Source organism: Amborella trichopoda, chromosome 1, assembly GCF_054954075.1.
Source record: "Amborella trichopoda isolate Santa Cruz 75 chromosome 1, AtrichopodaSantaCruz75HAP2 v2.0, whole genome shotgun sequence".
In the NCBI taxonomy this organism is placed as follows: Eukaryota; Viridiplantae; Streptophyta; class Magnoliopsida; order Amborellales; family Amborellaceae; genus Amborella; species Amborella trichopoda.
In genome coordinates this window covers 3,499,478-3,519,729 of record NC_142336.1, presented here as the reverse complement: position 1 = coordinate 3,519,729, position 20,252 = coordinate 3,499,478, and the positions used below count along the sequence as shown (strand labels likewise).

The 20,252-nt window shown below is 34.4% G+C and overlaps 1 protein-coding gene across 1 annotated transcript; it reads left to right on the top strand.

Moving 5' to 3' along the window:
* Positions 1 to 8,929: 8,929 nt before the first annotated feature.
* CYP98A3 (cytochrome P450, family 98, subfamily A, polypeptide 3) lies at positions 8,930 to 15,023 on the top strand. Its single transcript, XM_006836161.4, has 3 exons — positions 8,930 to 9,458; positions 13,370 to 13,764; positions 14,053 to 15,023. Exons 1-3 carry the CDS (start codon positions 8,945 to 8,947, stop codon positions 14,695 to 14,697), a joined length of 1,554 nt encoding a protein of 517 aa, XP_006836224.1. The 5' UTR covers positions 8,930 to 8,944; the 3' UTR covers positions 14,698 to 15,023.
* The last annotated feature ends 5,229 nt before the right edge of the window (positions 15,024 to 20,252 follow it).

Here is a 20,252-nt window from a genome sequence, read left to right as displayed (position 1 = left end):
AAATTCTGAAAATCAAATCTAGGATAAAATTTAGGAGAATATGTATAAGAGTTCAACTGTTTAGAGATATCGTTCAGGCCCTAAACAATCAAAGAAGGATGATCTCCTAAATAATGTGAAAATATTTTTTAATAGCAAATATCTTTGTGATGGCTTGAAAATTTAATTTAATTTTTAATTTTAAGCTTAAAAAATATCGTTAGATTGAGCAGATATATAAACACTTGAAACTATTGAAAATTAATAGCCCAAATAATATATTGAAAGATCTGTTGGGTTTATGTGGCCTTTAAAGGCCTTATCAATGCTTGTAAAATGAAATGATATAGTTGACTATGAACTCAGTTGAAGTGTGGTCCCTCGTGGACCATACTAAGCAAACGATGGTTTGCTGATATCGATATGTGCTTAACGATCTAGGCCAGTCAGTTGGGAAAAACCCATGTTACTTGGGCATAGAGAACAAACCGATGAAGGTTTATGGGTTAACCCTTGATGATGTTCAAGAACATGCCCAGATGAGTGAGCCGAGGGACTGTGTGACCCTTATATGTGATGGTGGCCTACTGAGACGGGGGCCAAAACCTCATCAATGTTTCATCACACGGCATGCATATTAATTGATCATTTGGGAAAGCCAGATATCCACCTTTGGGTGAAGCGTATGCATGTACGAGAGATACCCCTATGCGTCATAGAGTTGTGGTCGCATCAGGTCGTGGTGACCTTGACTTGTCTCTAGGAGGGACCTGTAATCCACAGACTAGGATTGTGGCCCCTTGATTCATCAGCTTGACTTTGGTAACCCGCTAATGAGTCCCTGCTTGGACTGTGGGTCATGAAAAACATTGGGTCGGTTTGATAAAACAAGTGTGGTCTGTAGTCCACAGTTGAAGGTGAGAGTACCCTATGATTGTTGATTCATAAACCATATGAATCATTTTCCTATCAAATTGATTTAATTGTATTTGTTTTATGATTAAAAATATTTTAAGATTATTATTTGAATTTTTGTGAACCCTTGGATATTTTAATTATAATTTTTAGATTTATAAAATTAAATATATTTGATTTTACAATTCTTTAATTATTAAAATAATATTTTAAAATCTTTTTATTAATTTTAAATATATAAAAAAATCATAGGGGCCCATTGTGCACATGGGCCCGCCATATTTTTTTAGAAGGTGGGGCTCATAAGTGCCTCCCTTGGGTGGTACGCCCCACCCTTATTCTCTTTCTAATTTTTTGTGATATGGCATGTGGCCATATGGTTGGAAGATATTGAGTAAATATTAACATGATATATTTTTGAAAGATTTTGTAGAAAGATTTAGCAGACTTGGGCTAATTTATGGTATGCATAATATTTTGATTATATTTAATTTATTTAATTTCTATTGATAGGAAATTAGTTTAGGAATGAGGGATAATAGTTCATGCACCTTCCATAATGTTGATGACCCATCTATAGAATGGATGACTCAGATCTCTCACCCCACAAGTTACCCTTGATCGATGGTCTATGTTCAGCCTCACAAAAAGATGCAAGCCAAATAAAACCTTAAGAAACCCTAATCTTATTAAAAGCCTATAAAAAAGGATTGTCTCTACTAAAAAATCTCTACACATTATCTTTTTATCTCTCTCTATTAAGAAAGTTTATCTCTCTCTATTAAAAAAATTTATCTCTCTTATGTTTGATATCTCTCTCTTTCACATTGTTAAAAAACCTAAGGGTTTAGGTTATGAAGTTCTTCTCTCTTATCTTTTAAATATAAATTTATGGCTAAGGGTTTTAAAGTTTAGCAAAAGAGAATCAGTCTCTTTCAAACTAGGTTACTAAGAGAATTTACCTAATGTTTGAGTTCATGATCTAAAGGGGTTCATGTTCCATTGGTGTAGCTTGGCCGAAATTTGTTTTTCCGGTTCAAGATTGAAGCTAGACCGTTGATCACGCACCATCGGATGGTGGTGACTCGTTGTGGGGTATAATAAGCCCGGTTGAAGTAATCTCCGGCACTCTTCTTTTTGGTTATTGCAATCTTATCTTTTATTCTCAAGCACAGTGCATAGTTGTTTCAATGACATCTAGTTGTTAAGATAATGGTTTTATCGTTATGTTGATTTTATTTTGAATTTTATCTTATTATAATAAAGACCACCTGTAAGTGATCTTTTACCAAAAGAAAGGGGTGAAAAAAATAAAAATGTATTGCTTGATAAAAGATCACATAGGTTTTTCTTTCATTAGTATCAGAGCTATTGATATTTGATGTCATTAATTGTCTTTTCTCTTTATTGAGGTTGAGATCAAGCTTGGAAATGAGATATAAGAAAGCTAATAACCTTTGTGGTCAAGAAATACAGCCTCGGTTAAGAATTATTAAACTATTCTAACACTGAAAAGTCACTCTGTATAATGAGTATTCTGGGCTATTTTGGAGTAGAGATATGAAGAACATAATGAGGGAAACTCTATTATGGCAGAGAGAAAAGATAATTTGCCTAGATAGTATTCATCCTGAAATTCTACAATATGATTTCTTTTGTGACGTGATTGTCACTTATTTATTTCTCTGAAGGAAAGTATTAGTTGTGATTCAAACTATGATGTTATGATTTGGTTGAGTCTAATTTTAAACACAAAAGATTTCAAAAAGAAATTCTTTTCTTTGAGGATTGAGAGAAATAAATTTTTTATTGAGAGGTGCTTAATCTGATTTTCTGCTGAAAAAATTGCATTGTGACCTAAAGGTCACTGAAACGAAGAATCACTATATGGTATGATTTAGGAATAGAACTGAGCATTATTTTATATTTTTTAGTCTATTTCAATACTCAAAAGGATTCGGAGATAAACTTTTTATGAGTTTACATATATTATATTTTTTATCATGGGATGCTCATGTTCTATGCTACAGTAAATTAAAAGATGTGGCATGTTAAGACACATCCTTGAATTCTCAATTATAGTGACTTTTAAGACTCATTTTAAAAGGTTTTATAGTGTGCCATGAGTATGGTTTATTATAATACAACTTCAGAGAGATGTAATGAAGAGTTAGCAAAATAAGAGACTCTATGCGAAGAGTATTCGATCCGGAAATAGCAGAAAGAAAAAGAAATATAATACCCATAAAAACATATTGGTTTTTTCGAAATGAATAGATATATAAAGAGACTTAGTGGAAGCATATAAACGTTAAAGATCAGTGGGAGAATTGAAATTATGATATTTGAAATAATGGGATGAAGAAGAGATTTTCTTCACGGTGTAAGACAAGAGAATCTAAGTGCCAAAGAGATGGACACTTCGTGACATGTGAAACCAATGACCAATATATTCTCCAACAGTTGCATGCACTTCCAAGATCACAAAAGCTTGTCAAATAAGTAAAAGCGATGATCAAGAAAGGCCAGGTACCACACTACATGGTTTTGAGGTATGAACTCTATCCCACATTACATGGTACAGTCATATAGGGAAAGATGATTCAATAACTTTGTTTAATATGCTTTGGTTATATTTGGGGTAATTGTTTTATAAATATGTATGGAGTGTAAGGGCATTAAGTGATAAGTATTAACAAATTTGAAATAGTCGGTTTTGAATACCTTGTGTTTTTGTGCCTCTTTGTGCTTGAGTATGAACTACTTCAGGTAGTAATACATATGAAGATGTGATTTGATCAAGGGCTTTGAGCCATAAAGATGAAACACGAGAGATGAGTGTGGCTCATTCAAATATGTAAGCACCAGGGAGTGTTCTGATGGAACTTGATTGTGATGACCATCCTCTCAATAATGTCTATAATATGATGTGTTGCATGTGATGATGATCTCTTGAAAAATTCTTCATAATTGTCAAAAATGAAGTATTTTGTCAAAGCTTTAATAAATATTTTTTAGTCGTGCTTTATTTTGGATAAAATTATAGGATGGTATATATGATTTTTTTTTGTGGCCATGAACTTGACTTGGTAGGAAATTAAAGGTGAATGCGGTAAAATGATTTATGAAGGCTAAGCATGTATTTTAAAATTAAATTGGATGATTTGAAAAAAAACCTAAGTCTATGACAAAGGTTCAACCACACTAGACATCTTGATGGTAAATTTATACAAACCAAGTTATCTAATCAACACAACATGTGTTAGAGAAGCACAACTTGAAGGCATTCCTACAACATTCCCTATGGTTCAAAGTATGAAGTAATTGAAGATTCTAAATAACTAAAAACATGGGTCAAAGCATATAGTTATTTAAAAAAAAACAGTGCACGATAGTATTTCTCTCATTTTTCAAGACACAATGTTTTTTTTTTAATAAAAAAAAAATTGACTTAGTATATATATATATATATATATATATATATATATATATCCACAAGCAATAGTTATATAATAGTATTAGTTTAAAATGATTTTCATAAATACTTAATAGACTTTATAAAACTATGTGGTTTTCTCAAAACCATATATATAAGGGTTTAAATATATTTTTCCTATATATATTAATAAAATATAAAATATATTTATATAGTTAATATATATATATATATATATATATATATATTCTCTCTAAAAAAGATTGAAGACAAATACAATCCACGTTATTCTACGTCATCACACGACCCCCCCACCAACCCATGGTTGGACGTGTTGCGTCGTCCTCACTCACCAAACCTGACCAACCCGCATGGGTCCCACACCCACATCCCCAAGTTGACCCACCACTAACCTCTTCCTCGTCAATCTAAACCACTGCACCTTGCCAGAATTGTTTTGGACAACAATACCCTCGACTTCCCAACTAAATTGTAAATCTCATTTCATATTCCATCTGGCACCTACCCAACGACAAAATTCATTTCCTCAAATTTTTTAACGAAACCCATATTTTTTAATCGTCATCCTAAAATATTTTTTTCAATTATTTAGGAACGGCTACATAAATCTTGATCCATTATTATGCTTTATCAAGAAAAAATTGCTGTGATTTAAGCAAAATCTTGGTTAAAAAAACATTGGTGGAAAAAATATAGCAAGATCAGACCGAATGAACTAATTTGATTGGTTTGATTGGCAATCGGGGTAGTGGCGAATCTAGTCCAAATTACAAAATGAGTTTGTTTAAAAATTAATTGAACTCAACATTTAGCTTGTTTTGGCTGTTTGGACTGGTTACTTTTGGCCAATTCGGTAAAGACAAAATAAAGGGTAATTTTTTAATATATTATATATTTTAATTTTTTTTTAAAATAATCCAATTGATTTTATTAATGATCGGACTGGTTTTAACAGAACCCCTCATCTATTTGATGGAAGTGCAATCGTAATAATATGGGTTAAAACCCAATCCAATTCTGCTTTTTAGATACAACAAACCCACAATGAATATTGTGTCTTTGATGTCCTAATATTGGAAATGAGGTTGGGGCATCGGTGGCTTGGGGGACTGATACTTCAACAAAATGTCCCACCCTCCATTCCGAGACTAATGCCTTAACATAACATCCCACCCTCTATTTTTGCCATTAGAAATAATAAAATAATAATAATTTTCAAATTTATCAAAATATACTTCAAATAAGCCATAAATTCAATTTATAATTGTAATTTGATAAATTATAGGGGTGGCTTGGGGGATTGATGCTTCAACATAACCTCCCACCCTCCAATCCCACTGTTAATAATAATAATAATAAATAACAATTTTCGAATTTATCAAAATATACTTCAAGTAAAACATAAATTCAATTTTTAATTTAAATTCGAAATAAAGTGAACATAACTAAGGTATTTTGGTCATTATATAAAGTACGCTTTGGCCTTTGGAGCGAAGGTTCCAATAGTCAACTTGACAAACGGAAAGATTATGGATTACTCTTTCCAAATTCAATTACGAATTTAGTGCTGAAATTTTGCCAAAAGATTTTATGCTCCCAATGGACCACAGTGTTTACTTACTCCCTTAGAGAAAACCTGATTTAAAAGCATTTTTAGGAGTTCAACCTATGTGTTATATTCAACAAAAATAATTTAAAAGTTGTGTTCTTTATGGGCTTGAAAAAATAATGCCTCAAAATTGATTAGAACGGTCGAATTTTTAGAAAGTGAGATCTAAGTGTCAAAAAACTCAAAATTATAAAAATATAATTAGCTAAATATTTTTAGGTGGTTACCAAAATCTTATCAAATTCAAATTAGTCTTCTCCTTGACTGATGGTGTATGTTATACTCGAGCAGAAGTATAGCATACACGCCCAATGATTTTTGTATTCCTTGGGCAAAGCTATGGAAATGTTTCCAGTCAAATGCAGGGTGAGATCATGAGAACAAAGAAGTGTGCAAAAGTCCACGAATTTTTTATTTAGGACTCGCTCTTTTTGGTCCCACGAGATAATATGCCCCAGGGAGGAACATATTATTTATTTACTCCCTCAGGTAAACTCATATTTAGTGCTTTTAAGTTTTTGAATTCTGAATATTTCAAATTTACACTAATATCTTACCAGCATAACAAAAAACCCTTCAGAAGTTAGTTATTTATGTTCATACCATTTCTTTACTTTTTTTTTTTTTTTTTTCCAACTTTAGACAATTGTTTCTACCATATTACATATTTCTAAACTATTATTTCTTTTTTTATATTTTTACAATTTAATAATGATGGGATCGGTTTTGACTTAACTAAATCCCCAATAACATTAATCATTTGAGTCTAAAGATTAACAATGTGTGCGTTTTAAACAAGACAATTGCGTTTGAGAAAATCAAGTTAAAAGAAAAATCCAATTTGAATAAAAGCCCTCTCACTCTGTACTCCCATGATTTGCTTGTATGCTCTCAGATTACAGGCAAGTTTCTCCCTCTATCCTCCCATGTGACCACGAATAAGTCTTCTTTAGAGTTGACATATAACTCCCTCACTTAGATGAACTAATTGGGAATTTTTTTCAATTTTAAATTTTTATAACCACTTAAAAATCACTGGATGTATTTTAAATGAAAAAATTTTGAATTTTGGATTTTTGGATTTTTTTTAACACCTAGATCTCAACCTTAAAAAATTGGATAGCGTATGTTAAATTTTGAGATATTATTTTTTTCAAGTGTATAAAGAGTGTAATTTGAAATTTCTTTTATCGAGGTTGGTCTAGGATTGAAGAGGTTAGATGCCCAAGGTGTGGGATCACCAAGTTATTCCTAAAATGAATTTTACGTGAGGGAAGTAAATGGACACTGGGCAAACTACTTATTGTTGCGGTGGTCTATTTAACAAGTATTGACCAAAGCTCATAACCTATTTTTAAAAGAATTTTTTGAAATGGGGATTTGAAACCCACCTTAATTAATAATATTTTTTTTCGAAAGTTACACAAAACCATAATATTGAGCTGTCATGGGATTATAAATTTTAGAAAAATGATCAAATTCAAATTAACAATTTAAAATTTTACCATTTAAATCCACAAAAACCCATAAAAAACATATGGTCTTGGTCTTGGTCTTGGAATACTTTTAAGAAGTTACTATTAAATAATTCATCTTTTTATAGGTATTTACTAAAGGGTGTGGTTTGTATAGGGCCTAGCTCTAAACAACCAAATTAGAGCCAACCTTGAAATAGTATCGAGAAATGTAGTTTCAATATTGAAAATCATTGTGATAGACTTAAAATATATTTTCATCTTTATATATAAAGTTTAAAGCTTAAAAAATAGTGTAGATCGACATATCTATAAAAACTTGGAAATCTTGAAAATTGACGGTCCAAAAATGCCTTACAAAATACACTATTTCCAAAACTTGAAATCTTTTTTTTTTTTCCCCATATTTATGTCGAGAAAATCAATTTGAGGATATTTGGGAATCAAAACAGCCTCTTCTAGTAAAACTTTTTAGGTAAGCTCTAATTTGATTGTTTAGAGCCTCGGCTCTATATAAACTTTTCCCTTTACCAAAAATTCCCTGATTAAAGTTTGGTCCTATGCATGGACTGTCCTGAGGTGTAGAGAAAGAACCGCCTTCCAAATTTGGTAGTTTGCGGGGTATAGGTCGTTACTGTAGGAAAGGGACGTCACCATTCATAGAAAGCATTTAGTAAAATTCTTTACAAATTTTTGTAGATATAAAACACCTATAAAATTAGAAATACCGTTACCTTCTCTCCCAAGAGATAATTAATAAAAAATAGGGATAATACATATATCCTCTATTTCTCTCTCCAATGGTGTGTATAAGTAATAAAAAAACGGGATTATACATTTTGCTCTCTCTCTCTATCTCTATATATCCAATGATAGTAAGTACCAAAAAAGGAAATAATATATACATGCCTTTTCTTCCTCTCTCTTGAATGATACTATCATTAAACAGAGAAATATTATAAATTATAATTTTTATAAACACAATTGGTTGTAATGAAATTTCAACTATTTTCATATGAAGGCAATTATTCTATTGAGCTTTTGATTAAACCAGCGGTGGATGCAGGGGGTTGGTGGGGAAATGAGTGTTTACAAAAGATGAGGTGATTTTCATGAGAGAGAGAGAGGCATAGCACCATTTGAAGAGGAGAGAGAGAGAAAGAAAGAGAGGGGCATAGCACCATTTGAAGAGGAGAGAGAGAGGGGCATGGCACAATTTGAAGAGGAGAGAGAGGGGTATGGCACAATTTGAAGAGAGAGAGAGAGGGGACATGCACCTATTGAAGAGAGAGAAAGAGAGGGGAGAGAGAGAGAGACAGCACCATTTGAAGAGAGAGAAAAATAGAACACGGCACCTCACCATTTCCTCATTATCATATGAAATCAATTAAAAATAGAGAAAAAGAAAAGGCGAAAGACACACAAAGCAGAATTCCTCACCTACCACCAAATTCATAACACATAAATACCCCCAAAACCCAATCCTTGCAGTGCACCACCACCAACACAATGGACTTTCTCTCTCCACTCTCCTCTCTCTCTCTACCCACCATCTCTCTCCTCACCCTAACCATCTTCTTCCTCCTTCTAAAGCTCATCTCTAGCCTAAGATACAAGCTCCCTCCAGGACCTAGGCCATGGCCAGTGGTTGGAAACTTATATGACATTAAACCAGTCAGGTTCAGGTGTTTTGCAGAGTGGGCTCAACACTATGGCCCGATAATGTCTGTTTGGTTTGGAGGCACTCTAGATGTAGTGGTTTCTTCACCAGACTTGGCAAGAGAGGTTCTCAAAGAGAAGGACCAGCAATTGGCAGATAGGCCTCGGAGCAGATCATCTGCTAAATTTAGCAGAGATGGGAAGGACCTCATTTGGGCCGATTATGGGCCTCACTACGTGAAGGTCAGGAAGGTTTGCACATTGGAGCTGTTCACTGCAAAGAGGTTAGAGGCTTTGAGGTCCATAAGGGAGGATGAGGTCACAGCCATGGTGGAGTCCATCTATAAGGATTGTGTGAGCCCAGGTTCGTGCCTCTCTCTCTCTCTTGATCATATGGGTGCACTCTGTGTGTTTCTTTTTTGTTTGGACGATTTAGGTGTGCTAACCCTCCTCTCTCTCTCTCTCTCTCTTACATTTTGGATGATGGGTGTTTAACACCAATACGTCTGTTTTTTAGTTTTTCGATACGAATATTTGTATTTGATATTTTAGAAACTAAAATATTTTTTTAGATTTTTTTTAAAAATCTTTTTACTTAATATCCTTTAAAATCCGACATTCTCATTTTATTTAAATAATACTATGAAAAACCAATGTTAAAAAACATATTTTTGATAATTCATATGTATGTATGAGATAATAGCACATGTAACTTAGTCTAACACGCTTTGGATTTTTTTGAAGACTTAGTCTAACACGCTTTGGATTTTTTTGAAAGTAGGGGTAGGGGTGGCAATGGGTCACTTGATCGGACTCAAATAGTGTTCGGGTCCAAACTTTGGACCCCGCGAGATCCAATTTTTAAATTTATATCCGGACTTGGATCGGGTCTACCCCTCAGGTCCGAGGGTCTGGGTCCATGGCTACCTCTATCTTTAAGGCCCAGATAATTCATCTTTTCACTATTGTCTCTAGAAGACGGGACGAAGGTTTTGTATTGATGCTTCATCCTGCCTCTTTCTTGCAAGGCTCATCCGTTTACTATTTTTTATCAGTAAATTGACTTATTCTTCCTGTTTTTTTTTTTTTTTGTCTTTTTGTTATTCAATTTGTTGGATAGATAATGGAGAAGTTGCTATCTTTTGTGATAACAACAGTTCATGATTAAAAAAAAAAGTTTATTTTATGATTCATCTTCTAATAAAAAATTGTCATAATTGATCTTAAACCTGAAGCTTTAGTTTTTTATGTAATCCTGGATGGAATCATTTTTAGGTTTACCAACCACTTCTTAACTCGGTCCAAGGAAGCGTGTCGATTTGTCCCATTACCAATAATACGAAAACAATGTTGTCTTTTTAAAAAAGGTGCGGTTTCTATAAGGATGAAAGCTTGAACAATCCAATTAATTTTATCATAACATGTAATTCTGTAATAAAAACTTCTTAGTATTATTTTAAAATCTATTTTTATACTTAATTAAAAATTTTTAAATTTCAAAAATGGTTAAAATCAAGTAGATTTATAAATATATGAAAATCTTGAAAATTGACGGTATAGATAATGTGTTGCAAGATGCACTATTTTTGGAACTCAAAAACTTTTTTTTTTTTGTCATATTCATACATCTCAATGTCGAGATGATCGATTAAAAAGTTTATTCAACATTATGATAACATTTCCAATAGATTTTTAAAGTGCATTTGTGATTCTACATTTTAAGGTTGCAACCTTATATAAACTTTTTCCTTTTCAAAATGTTAATGTTTTTTATCAGGGATATAACTGTCCTTTTGTTTGGACAAATCTAGTTTTCTAGGCTCATGGTATTTCCTTTTCCATTTCTCTAACAGTTTGTGGTGCTAGAATTAGAGAATGAAATTTAATGCAATGTTATTAAATTCATTTCACTTTAGTCGAAGAGGCCGAAACCTCTAGATTTTAAGTAGAAATCGAAGCGAATAGAAGCATACTTCTGCTTCGGTCAAATTCGAGCTGTTTCAGGCTGCTTCAGTTTACTTCGGGTCTGCTTCGGCCATAAAAGACGTACCTATATAAAAGTATTTTAAATTTTTAAATTTTTATTTTTTCTATTGTTTAATATTTTATATATAAATATAAATATATTATATATTAAATTAAAATAAAACATTCCAAAACCTTCTCTTGAATTGGCCAAAGCATCGAACTGTTCATTTTTCTCACCGGACCTAGGAAGACTCCGAAGCAAATCTGACCACATTGGTTTAATGTGTGGCTTACAGAATTTTGAAAAAAGGGCTAATGACATTAGGGGTGGGCTGCTAAGTTCGGCCATAAAAATTAAGGCTTGGGCTAGTTTGGCTTGTTTTTCCTTTTATCAGTTTGGCTCAGTTTTTTTTATTTTTTATTTTTATTTGTTTTTTACCCGGCCCGGCCTTAACAGTGCTATAGTCGGCCCTATTGGGACAAGGGTTGGCCCAAGGAAAGGCTGGTCGGGATACGATCCAAGTGATTGGACCCCAGGCCCAACCTATCCGGTCCATCACCTAGACCTAGACCTGAACCCGATTCGGGTCAACCCGCCGGTCCCTATTGCCACCCCTTGTACCAATGAATGGCACAAAACTAGGAGTTGGTGTGATAGCCCGAAAAGTCGGTGCAAAAAACTTCCTTTCACTAGGAAATTTATAGAAATTTGGAACCGCCAAAACTAATCAAAGTCATCCTTGTGAACAAGTGGGACCAGATCGCCACCAACCCTGGTAGGGCATCAACGGTTGAGATTGAGTCATACATGACGGTTTCACATTGATATTTTCTTGAGAATCACCCTTAAACCCAATCACCCAAGTGGGGCCCTAAGATAATTGAGTACTACGTGAATTTACCCAAAAATAAATAAAACATAAAGGTTCATAAAGGATAATTGAAAGCTACTGAGCTAGTGAGAAAAAAGAAAAAAAGAGTAAAAAATCATTACATATACCAGGCTTACTTGGCATTTCATAAGTTACTAATCTCGCCCGTCGATTTTCATGGATGGCTTTTATTTAAGTAAAAGGTTTGGGTATTTTTTAAAAAAATATTTTTAGTTCTTCTTTTTTATTGACCGATTCTCACGAAGAAGAATTGGTCGGATCCTGGATCGGGGCCGGTTTTCCAGATTGGTGGTTCACGTGGTCGATCCGGGTTTTAGAACACTGCATATGATGTACGATACACATGCTGGCCATCCTCATTGACGGATGGTGGAGATGAGTTATTGCTGTACATGTGTATCGAACAAAGGAAAAGGTTGTATAGTCCCGTGGAAGCAACATGTGTGTTTGCTCCTTTCGACGAAATCTTAGCAAGAGTATTTTTCAATACCTTAATACACACATACAGATACACACAATAAGACCATTTATTTTTGATACAAAGAGGTTACAATCATTATTGATAATAATTGTTAGAAGTGAAATTGAGTGGTGAGGAATGTTCATCGACTACGTAGAAAGTCCAAAATATATATCAAAATCACTCTTGTATGTCGACTAGCATATAAGAGTGAATACGTCCAATAGGTTGAACCCGAGTCCTTAGGTAGCCAAAATTTCATTTCATATTTAATTTTACTTTTAGGTAAATTTATCAAAATACTTATAAGATGTAAACTATTTAACATTTTACCGATAGAATTTGCTTTGAATTTTAAAATTCGTACAAACAAACACATGATCATGAGTGGGAATAGTTGCAAATAGATAAGCTATTAAATAGCATATCTCTAATAGATATTTTGATAATTTTTTTTTCATTTTAATTACAAATTCAATACCCGGACAATGTAATATTCAAAACTAGGAGTACCAATAGAAGGAGTGTCGTGTCCCCAGTCCCCACCACTACCTGTGGAATACGACTACTAAATTCTTCGTTCTTTAAGTATTATGCTACATGTAGTAGACAAATAGTATAGGCCCATTGTGCAATGGACTTTATGTTCCAATTAAGCCACATTACCACTCGTTACATTCCAATAATGGTTAAAATCAATTAGATCCATAAACAATGAAAATTTTGAAAATGGACGGATGGTCTAGATAATATGTTGTAAGATGTACTATTTTTGAGTCTTAAAATCTTTTTATTTTTCATATTCATATATCTCGATGTCGAGATGATCAATCAAAAGGTTTTGGACATTAAAACAACTTTTTCCGTGGATTTTTGAAGTGCATCCGTAGTTATACATTTTAAGGTTGCAACCTTATATAAACTTTTTCCTCTTTTTTTTTCATGAATTTATAGGAAAAACAGGGGAGAGCCTAGTGGTGAAAAACTACTTAGGATCTGTGGCCTTCAACAACATCACAAGGCTAGCATTTGGAAAGCGTTTTGTGAACGCAGAAGGGATCATGGATGAACAAGGGAAGGAATTCAAGGACATTGTGGCCACAGGGCTCAAGCTGGGAGCCTCCCTAGCCATGGCCGAGCACATACCATGGCTAAGGTGGATGTTCCCCCTTGAGGAGGAGGCCTTTGCCAAGCATGGGGCCCGAAGGGACCGGCTCACTCGTGCCATCATGGACGAGCATACGCGCGCTCGGGAGTCAGGCAGTGCTAAGCAACATTTTGTCGATGCGTTGCTCACGCTACAAGAGCAGTATGACCTGAGTGAGGACACCATCATCGGCTTGCTCTGGGTGTGTGAGATCCCCTGACTTACAATGTTTGTTGTCTGCATGCATGCTGTCTCCTTACACATGTTTAGGGGTATTTTTATCATTTTTAAGTATACTTTATCCTTAATCCGGCACATGATTAAGGATATTTTTTATCATTTCTTGGTTGACATTTTCTATTCTTTTTGTGATTTGGAGTACTCCGATCTCTCTCAATTCTACACATGAATAGGGGTATTTTGATCATTTTTCCTCTCGTTCTGCATTCACTCTTGTCCTTCAAAAATCTAATATTTTTAGGAAATGCAGGATATGATAACAGCAGGCATGGACACGACGGCCATATCGGTTGAGTGGGCAATGGCAGAGCTAATCCGAAACCCTAGAGTCCAAGCTAAGGCTCAGGAGGAGCTCGACTCAGTCATCGGTCATGAGCGTGTGATGACAGAGGCCGACTTTCCTCGCCTTCCATACCTCCATTGCGTCACTAAGGAGGCCCTGCGCCTTCACCCCCCAACCCCTCTCATGCTTCCTCACAAAGCCTCTGCAAACGTGAAAATCGGTGGCTATGACATCCCTAAAGGCTCTAACGTGCTCGTGAACGTTTGGGCCATAGCACGAGACCCAACTGCATGGAAGGAGCCCTTAGAATTCCGACCTGAGAGGTTTCTAGAAGAGGATGTAGATATCAAGGGCCATGACTTTAGGCTCCTACCGTTTGGAGCGGGTCGAAGAGTCTGTCCTGGAGCTCAGCTCGGGCTCAACCTCGTCCAATCAATGTTAGGGCACTTACTCCACCATTTCAAATGGGCCCCGCCAGATGGTGTGGACCCCTCTAGCATTGACATGTCGGAAAATCCTGGCCTGGTGACGTACATGATGCACTCAGTTAAGGCAATAGCCACCCCTAGACTGCCCCCCCACCTGTACACACGTGTGCCCACACAAATGTGAGATCTCTACCATCTACATCACTGGGGAGGGTGGTGATACGGATGGTCGGTGGAGATGTTTTCCGATGGCAGCGTGTGTGTTGAATTCGAGGCATTGCATATGAATCCAATATTCGGTATGTAGGTTTATTCTTGTGCACGGCACGTGCGGGTGTTTGAAAGTGATAGTGATAAGGCTCAAACGTGGCGGGAAAACTTCAACGGTCAAAAAAGGCGGGAGTATTGATGGTTTAAAAGGTTGAAGTTTAAACTCTTTTTGTTTTATTAATTCTATGTTCTTATTGGGCCTTGTTTGTATATATCAGTAAGAGATGAAGACTTATTTTCTCTTTTGTTTTTTAGTTGATAAATTTTCTTTTAAATCGTCACTTGGTTGACAAAGGTCGAGTTCCTTATCAGACAAAAGTGTTAGTAACTTAGGGCGTCCTCATTTTATTTTTATTTTTATTTTATTTTATTTTTTAATTTTTTTTTTTTTGCAGAGGGCATGTCGCCCTCCGACTGGAACAAGCTAAAAACTTACTCCCTCAAGCAAAAGAGCTACTGACGAGGACTTTTTCGATATAAATTTTTGGGATCTACAATAATATCACTAAATCACCAATTTCTAAAAAGATATTTAGATGTGGAAAACGCAAGAGCCTGCTGACCCCCAAAGGTCCTTCTTAACTTTGTTTAAAGTGCATTGGACCAAAATACCTATAGACTGTGGAAAAAAAAAATCTTCAAAAACTGCATATTTTAAATTTAAAAAATTTTGTCTTTTACATATTCATAATTATTTTAGCCTAGATCATAAATCGTTGAATTTTTTGATAAAAATCCATATTTAAGATCAATTTTAGAGGGGGTACACATGTGTACATATGAGTTGGTTGACCCATAGAAACCCTGTCTTTTTTTTATTTTTAGGTCCTAAATACTTAAATTTGATCATCCATAAGTTAGACTTATCTCTCTTGAGTCTTGAAAATTTGGGATATTACATTTTGCAAGCACATGTCGAATAAGTCAAATGTGTACGATTTTTTTTTTTTTCTAGTTTTTCAGTAGCTTGAAGAGGTTACATCCATATGGGATCTTAAAGATATCCCTAAATAGTGTTTTTATCCCTGGCAAGAGCATATAATATTTTGGCTTTCAACTAAAAAATACTCCTTAAGTTTGCTCATTTGTGCTTAATGCCAAGACATTACATTTTTAAGGCACATGTAGAATGTGTATGTCTTGTTTTTCAGGTTTTTTATTTTATTTTTTTATAGGTTATTTCCTAGTTTAAAGAGGTTACCTCCCTAAAGTCTGGGATCCTGAAGATATTCCTAGATAGGCTTTTACCCCTATCAAGGGTGTATAAGTTTTTGGCTTTCAAATGAAAAGTATATGTCATGACTCATTTGTGTTTTGTGATAAACTTCAAGGATTCAAACTCTTAACTTCTTAAATGGATATATTTACTGCTAAGCCAAAATGGTAAGGAACAATCTTTTGGCTTTTCTAATTAAGGATGTCATTTCAATAAGGCCTAGGCTTTATGAAAACAAAATAAAGCCTCACCTCAAATCATCATCTGGAAAGCACTTTCAGTAACAGAAACCTTCAAGATGGCTTTAAAATCAATTTTCAACACTGACAGTAAAATTTGAAACTCAAGAAAATATACAGATCTTGCAGATCTATGAATATTTATTTTTAATGTTAAATGATGGTCTAGATAATTTTTACAATATACACTATTTTTAGAGCTTGAAATCTTCTTCTTTTTTTTTGCAACGATAATATTCAAGCCGAGATGATCAAGATAAATGTTTTCCAATGCTTGAATTGAAATTTTTTTTATGAGTTATGAGCTGGGACTTTGCTTACTTTGATAGGGCCTCAGCCCAATCAAACCATTTTTCTTAAATAATGTTTACACTTTTTCCTTTTTCCCTTCAATTTCCTTATTTGCTGCTTCATATTCTATGAGGCCTAACCTTGTGATATTTGAATTTATGAGACAAATGTTTCCAAAATCGATTAAATACATGAAAGAGCATATGCTCAATTAGATGCCAGCTCTTTGAAAGTCTCTTGGAAAACCCTTAAAAGAATGTGGGAACGTATAGTATGGTCCATGGTCCATATTACTATTGTTCCTTACGCTACCAAGTTCTAATGCACAGCCACAAAAAGAAAACCCATTTCAATATAGGAGATAAGAGTCCAATGGAATTTTGAATTTGATAGGATTGACTAGCCCGCTTATAAATTTTTTTTTTTTTTTTTTTTTTTTTTTTTGGGGTATTGTAGTGGTAGGAATCGAACTTGAAATATAGCATTGCTTGACATCAGCTGCTAACCACTCAAGCCCAAGCCCAATCCCTACGCAATGTATATTTATTTCCTGTGTTAAGGGAGATAAAATAGTCTCTATTTTAATAGGATTAGGACCAAGTGATGTTGGACCAAATTTAACATAGGAAAGCAACCATCTCTTTTTATTACTCGATGGACGGTGACGATCTAGCCTTCATCACCTTGGGGTCTTTGTCACTAGGTTACACCCATTGTTTCTTTAACTATATTCTGAAACTTTTTATTTAACTTCTATTTGAACTGTTCAACTTGGATTATGAGCTCCATGTACATATTTAGATCTCTGTTCCAACAAAATATCAGCATTGGAACATGAGTCATTTTATTAACACCTGTTACAATATCACTGAAGGCGTCAAAATATCACAAATTAGATTTAAGTGTATGCTTTTAGATTTCATATCATTAAGGTACATCATCCAAAAAAAATTTTAAATTATCAAATTGCCCATAATTGGTGTTGCAAAGCCCGGACAATAAAAAGTACTTTGATAATTTTACTTCCAAAAAGGCCTTAACCAAATGATAATTAGTTAAAATTACCAAAGTACATTTAACTATTCTCACTGCTCAATACTAAACAGGGGCAATTGGAAATTTTGAGAACGTACCTGATTAATATAGAAATAAAAGCATACTCTCAAGCTATACTTGTAACCTTTTGACCCCTCTAATGATATTGTAAAGGGTTCAACCCCTTTTTTGATATTTTCCCTTCTAGTTATCTAGGGACTGACTTGTTGCACAACTTGATTGGTGCAATTAAGTCTTTTGATTTTGAAAATGGGGGACTGGGATTTCTTATTTCATTGGTGAATTTAGAAAATCAGTGCCGGTTTTTGTGAGGAGGTGCAACTTTTGAGTCATATGTCTACCTGTTTTTCTAAACCTTGGACCTGAAGATCCTTCTTGTAGGCAGTCAAGGCTTAAATTGAAGGACGGATTATGGAGTAATGTGGTGAAGATGGTACTTCTTGTAGCCAAAAAAAAAAAAAAAAAACCTTTCTCTCCCCCTAAACTTTGGATTTTGGGTTAGGGGTGTTAATGGGTTGGATTGAGTCTGGGTAGACTTGGACCTATAACATAACCCGACTGGGTCCCAGCTAGACTGAGACATGATCCAAGCCCATGTCGGGTCCGTGTCATTAGACATGGACTGGACCCACCAGAGCAAGTTTGGTCCTGATCTAGATAAAAGGACATAAATTTCATTGCAAGTATTATATTACATATATAATTCATGTTGCAGTTATACATATATATTATATATAAATGTCATGTCATATTGGATTCGGCATACCATGACGAACCCCACTTGACCCAATAAGGTCTTGGTTGGACACAGAATAAACCCTCCCAGAGTAGGGTCTGTGTCATTCGGACTCGAACTTAATCCACTAATATTTGGGTCCAGACCTGAACCATTCTAGGTTGACCATCAAGTCGGCGGGTCAACTGATTGATACTCATATTTTAATGCTCAAATCCCACCCAAAAAGTGCTTTCGAACCAAACGCCCCTAAATGTGTCCAAAAGGACAAAAAAATCTAGCTAAAATTGGCAGAAACAACATATGAAAAGTTCCATTTCCACCTAGAAACATTGTGGTCTAGCATGAATCTAGTGGACTTATAAGTCACTAGATTCAACTAAGTATTCCCAAATTCCAGTCCTGTGAGGTCTAAGGCCTTACCAGTGGAGGCCCCCCAACTCAACCAACAGGTCTACAGTTGATGTTCTGATTTGTCGGATCCGGTCTAGTCTTTATAACTCTTGTGCCTTTAGGAAAATGTTTATATAAAGGCGAGGCCCTGAACAATCAATTAAGGCGTACATCAAAAATTCACTAGAAGAAGTTTTTTTGATACCCAAAATCCTCAAATCGATCTTTTCGATCTCAAGAAGTATGAACATAAAAAATAAAAAAGGATTTCAGTTTTAAAAAATAGTGCATCTTCTAATGCATTTCTTGGACCGTCAATTTTTAATATTTTAAAGTAATAGTATATTTGTTCGACCTACACTATTTTTTAAGCTTTAAATTTTATAATTAGTTATGAAAATAAATTTTCAGGCCATCACAAAGATTTTTAGAATTGAAACAATATTTTTCCACTCCATTTGAAGATGTGTTTTACTTTGATTGTTTAGAGCCTCAGCCTTATACAAACCACAACCTTTTATTTATTTATTTATTTACTGACCCTCTAGCTTCTCCTATTTTCGCACTGGTTTCGAATACTTTAGTAAATATTCATCTAAACAGTATACTCAACTCCAATGCCAAAAAGGAGAAAAAAAAGGTTTTCAATCATTCCTTTACATCTTTTATTCACCCAACAACCGATTTCTCCCTCCAAGTTACTTGCGTTTCTTTATGTGTATGCCTATGGGCTTCATGGCTCTTAATGTAATTTGTTCAAAAAAAATAAAAAGAGTTGAGAGCCTGAGTAGATTCGTTTGATTCATTTTCTTAGGTGATAAGCACATTTTTCTACTTTTTTATTGAATAAGAATAAAAAACAAAAATTATCAAAAATATCCCTCTATTTTAAAAAAAATTATAAATAGCTTATTTTTCTTAAAAATTATGCCTATATCCTTTTTTCATGATTTATTTCAACATCCAAGAATGCCCTTCATGGACCTAATAACTTTGTAAAGGGCCTTTATAAAGCTATTAGGCCCACAATGCTTTTGGCACCTACTTGGGCGGTTGAGTAAATCTACACCCAAGTGAGTACTTGGGGCATTAAGGACATAATAGATTTTGTAAGGTCCCTTTATAAAAGACCCTACGTAGGTGCTCTTTGGAATCCCAAAAGCACCCAAGTGGGTGCTTGGGGCATTACGGACGTAATAGGTCCATAAAAGCCCCTTGCATATCTATTAAGTATGTAAGGATTGGAAGCACCTACAAGAAGCTTCTAGTGGGTGCTAGGGGCATTATAGATCTAATAGGTATGTGAAAAGTATTTTGGGCATTTAAAATAAATATATACATGAAAAATGGGTATGGAAAAAATTTAAGTAAATAACATATTTAAAATTTTTGAAAAATAAAAGGGTACTTTTGATAATTTTCCAAAAAAAAATAATTACTTTCTTGAAAACTTCTTCTTACTGTGAGTTTAAAATGATTTGAAAATCTTGTTTCATAGTCCATCAATTAATTGTTGGATGTTGCATATTGGCCTTCAA

What these genes read in the sequence shown, in the direction of transcription:
- CYP98A3 (XM_006836161.4), top strand. Translation starts at nt 8,945, where the DNA reads ATGGACTTTCTCTCTCCACTCTCCTCTCTCTCTCTACCCACCATCTCT. An exon ending in TAAGGATTGTGTGAGCCCAG is followed by an intron (nt 9,459 to 13,369) that starts GTTCGTGCCTCT and finishes ATGAATTTATAG; the next exon opens with GAAAAACAGGGGAGAGCCTA. An exon ending in CCATCATCGGCTTGCTCTGG is followed by an intron (nt 13,765 to 14,052) that starts GTGTGTGAGATC and finishes TAGGAAATGCAG; the next exon opens with GATATGATAACAGCAGGCAT.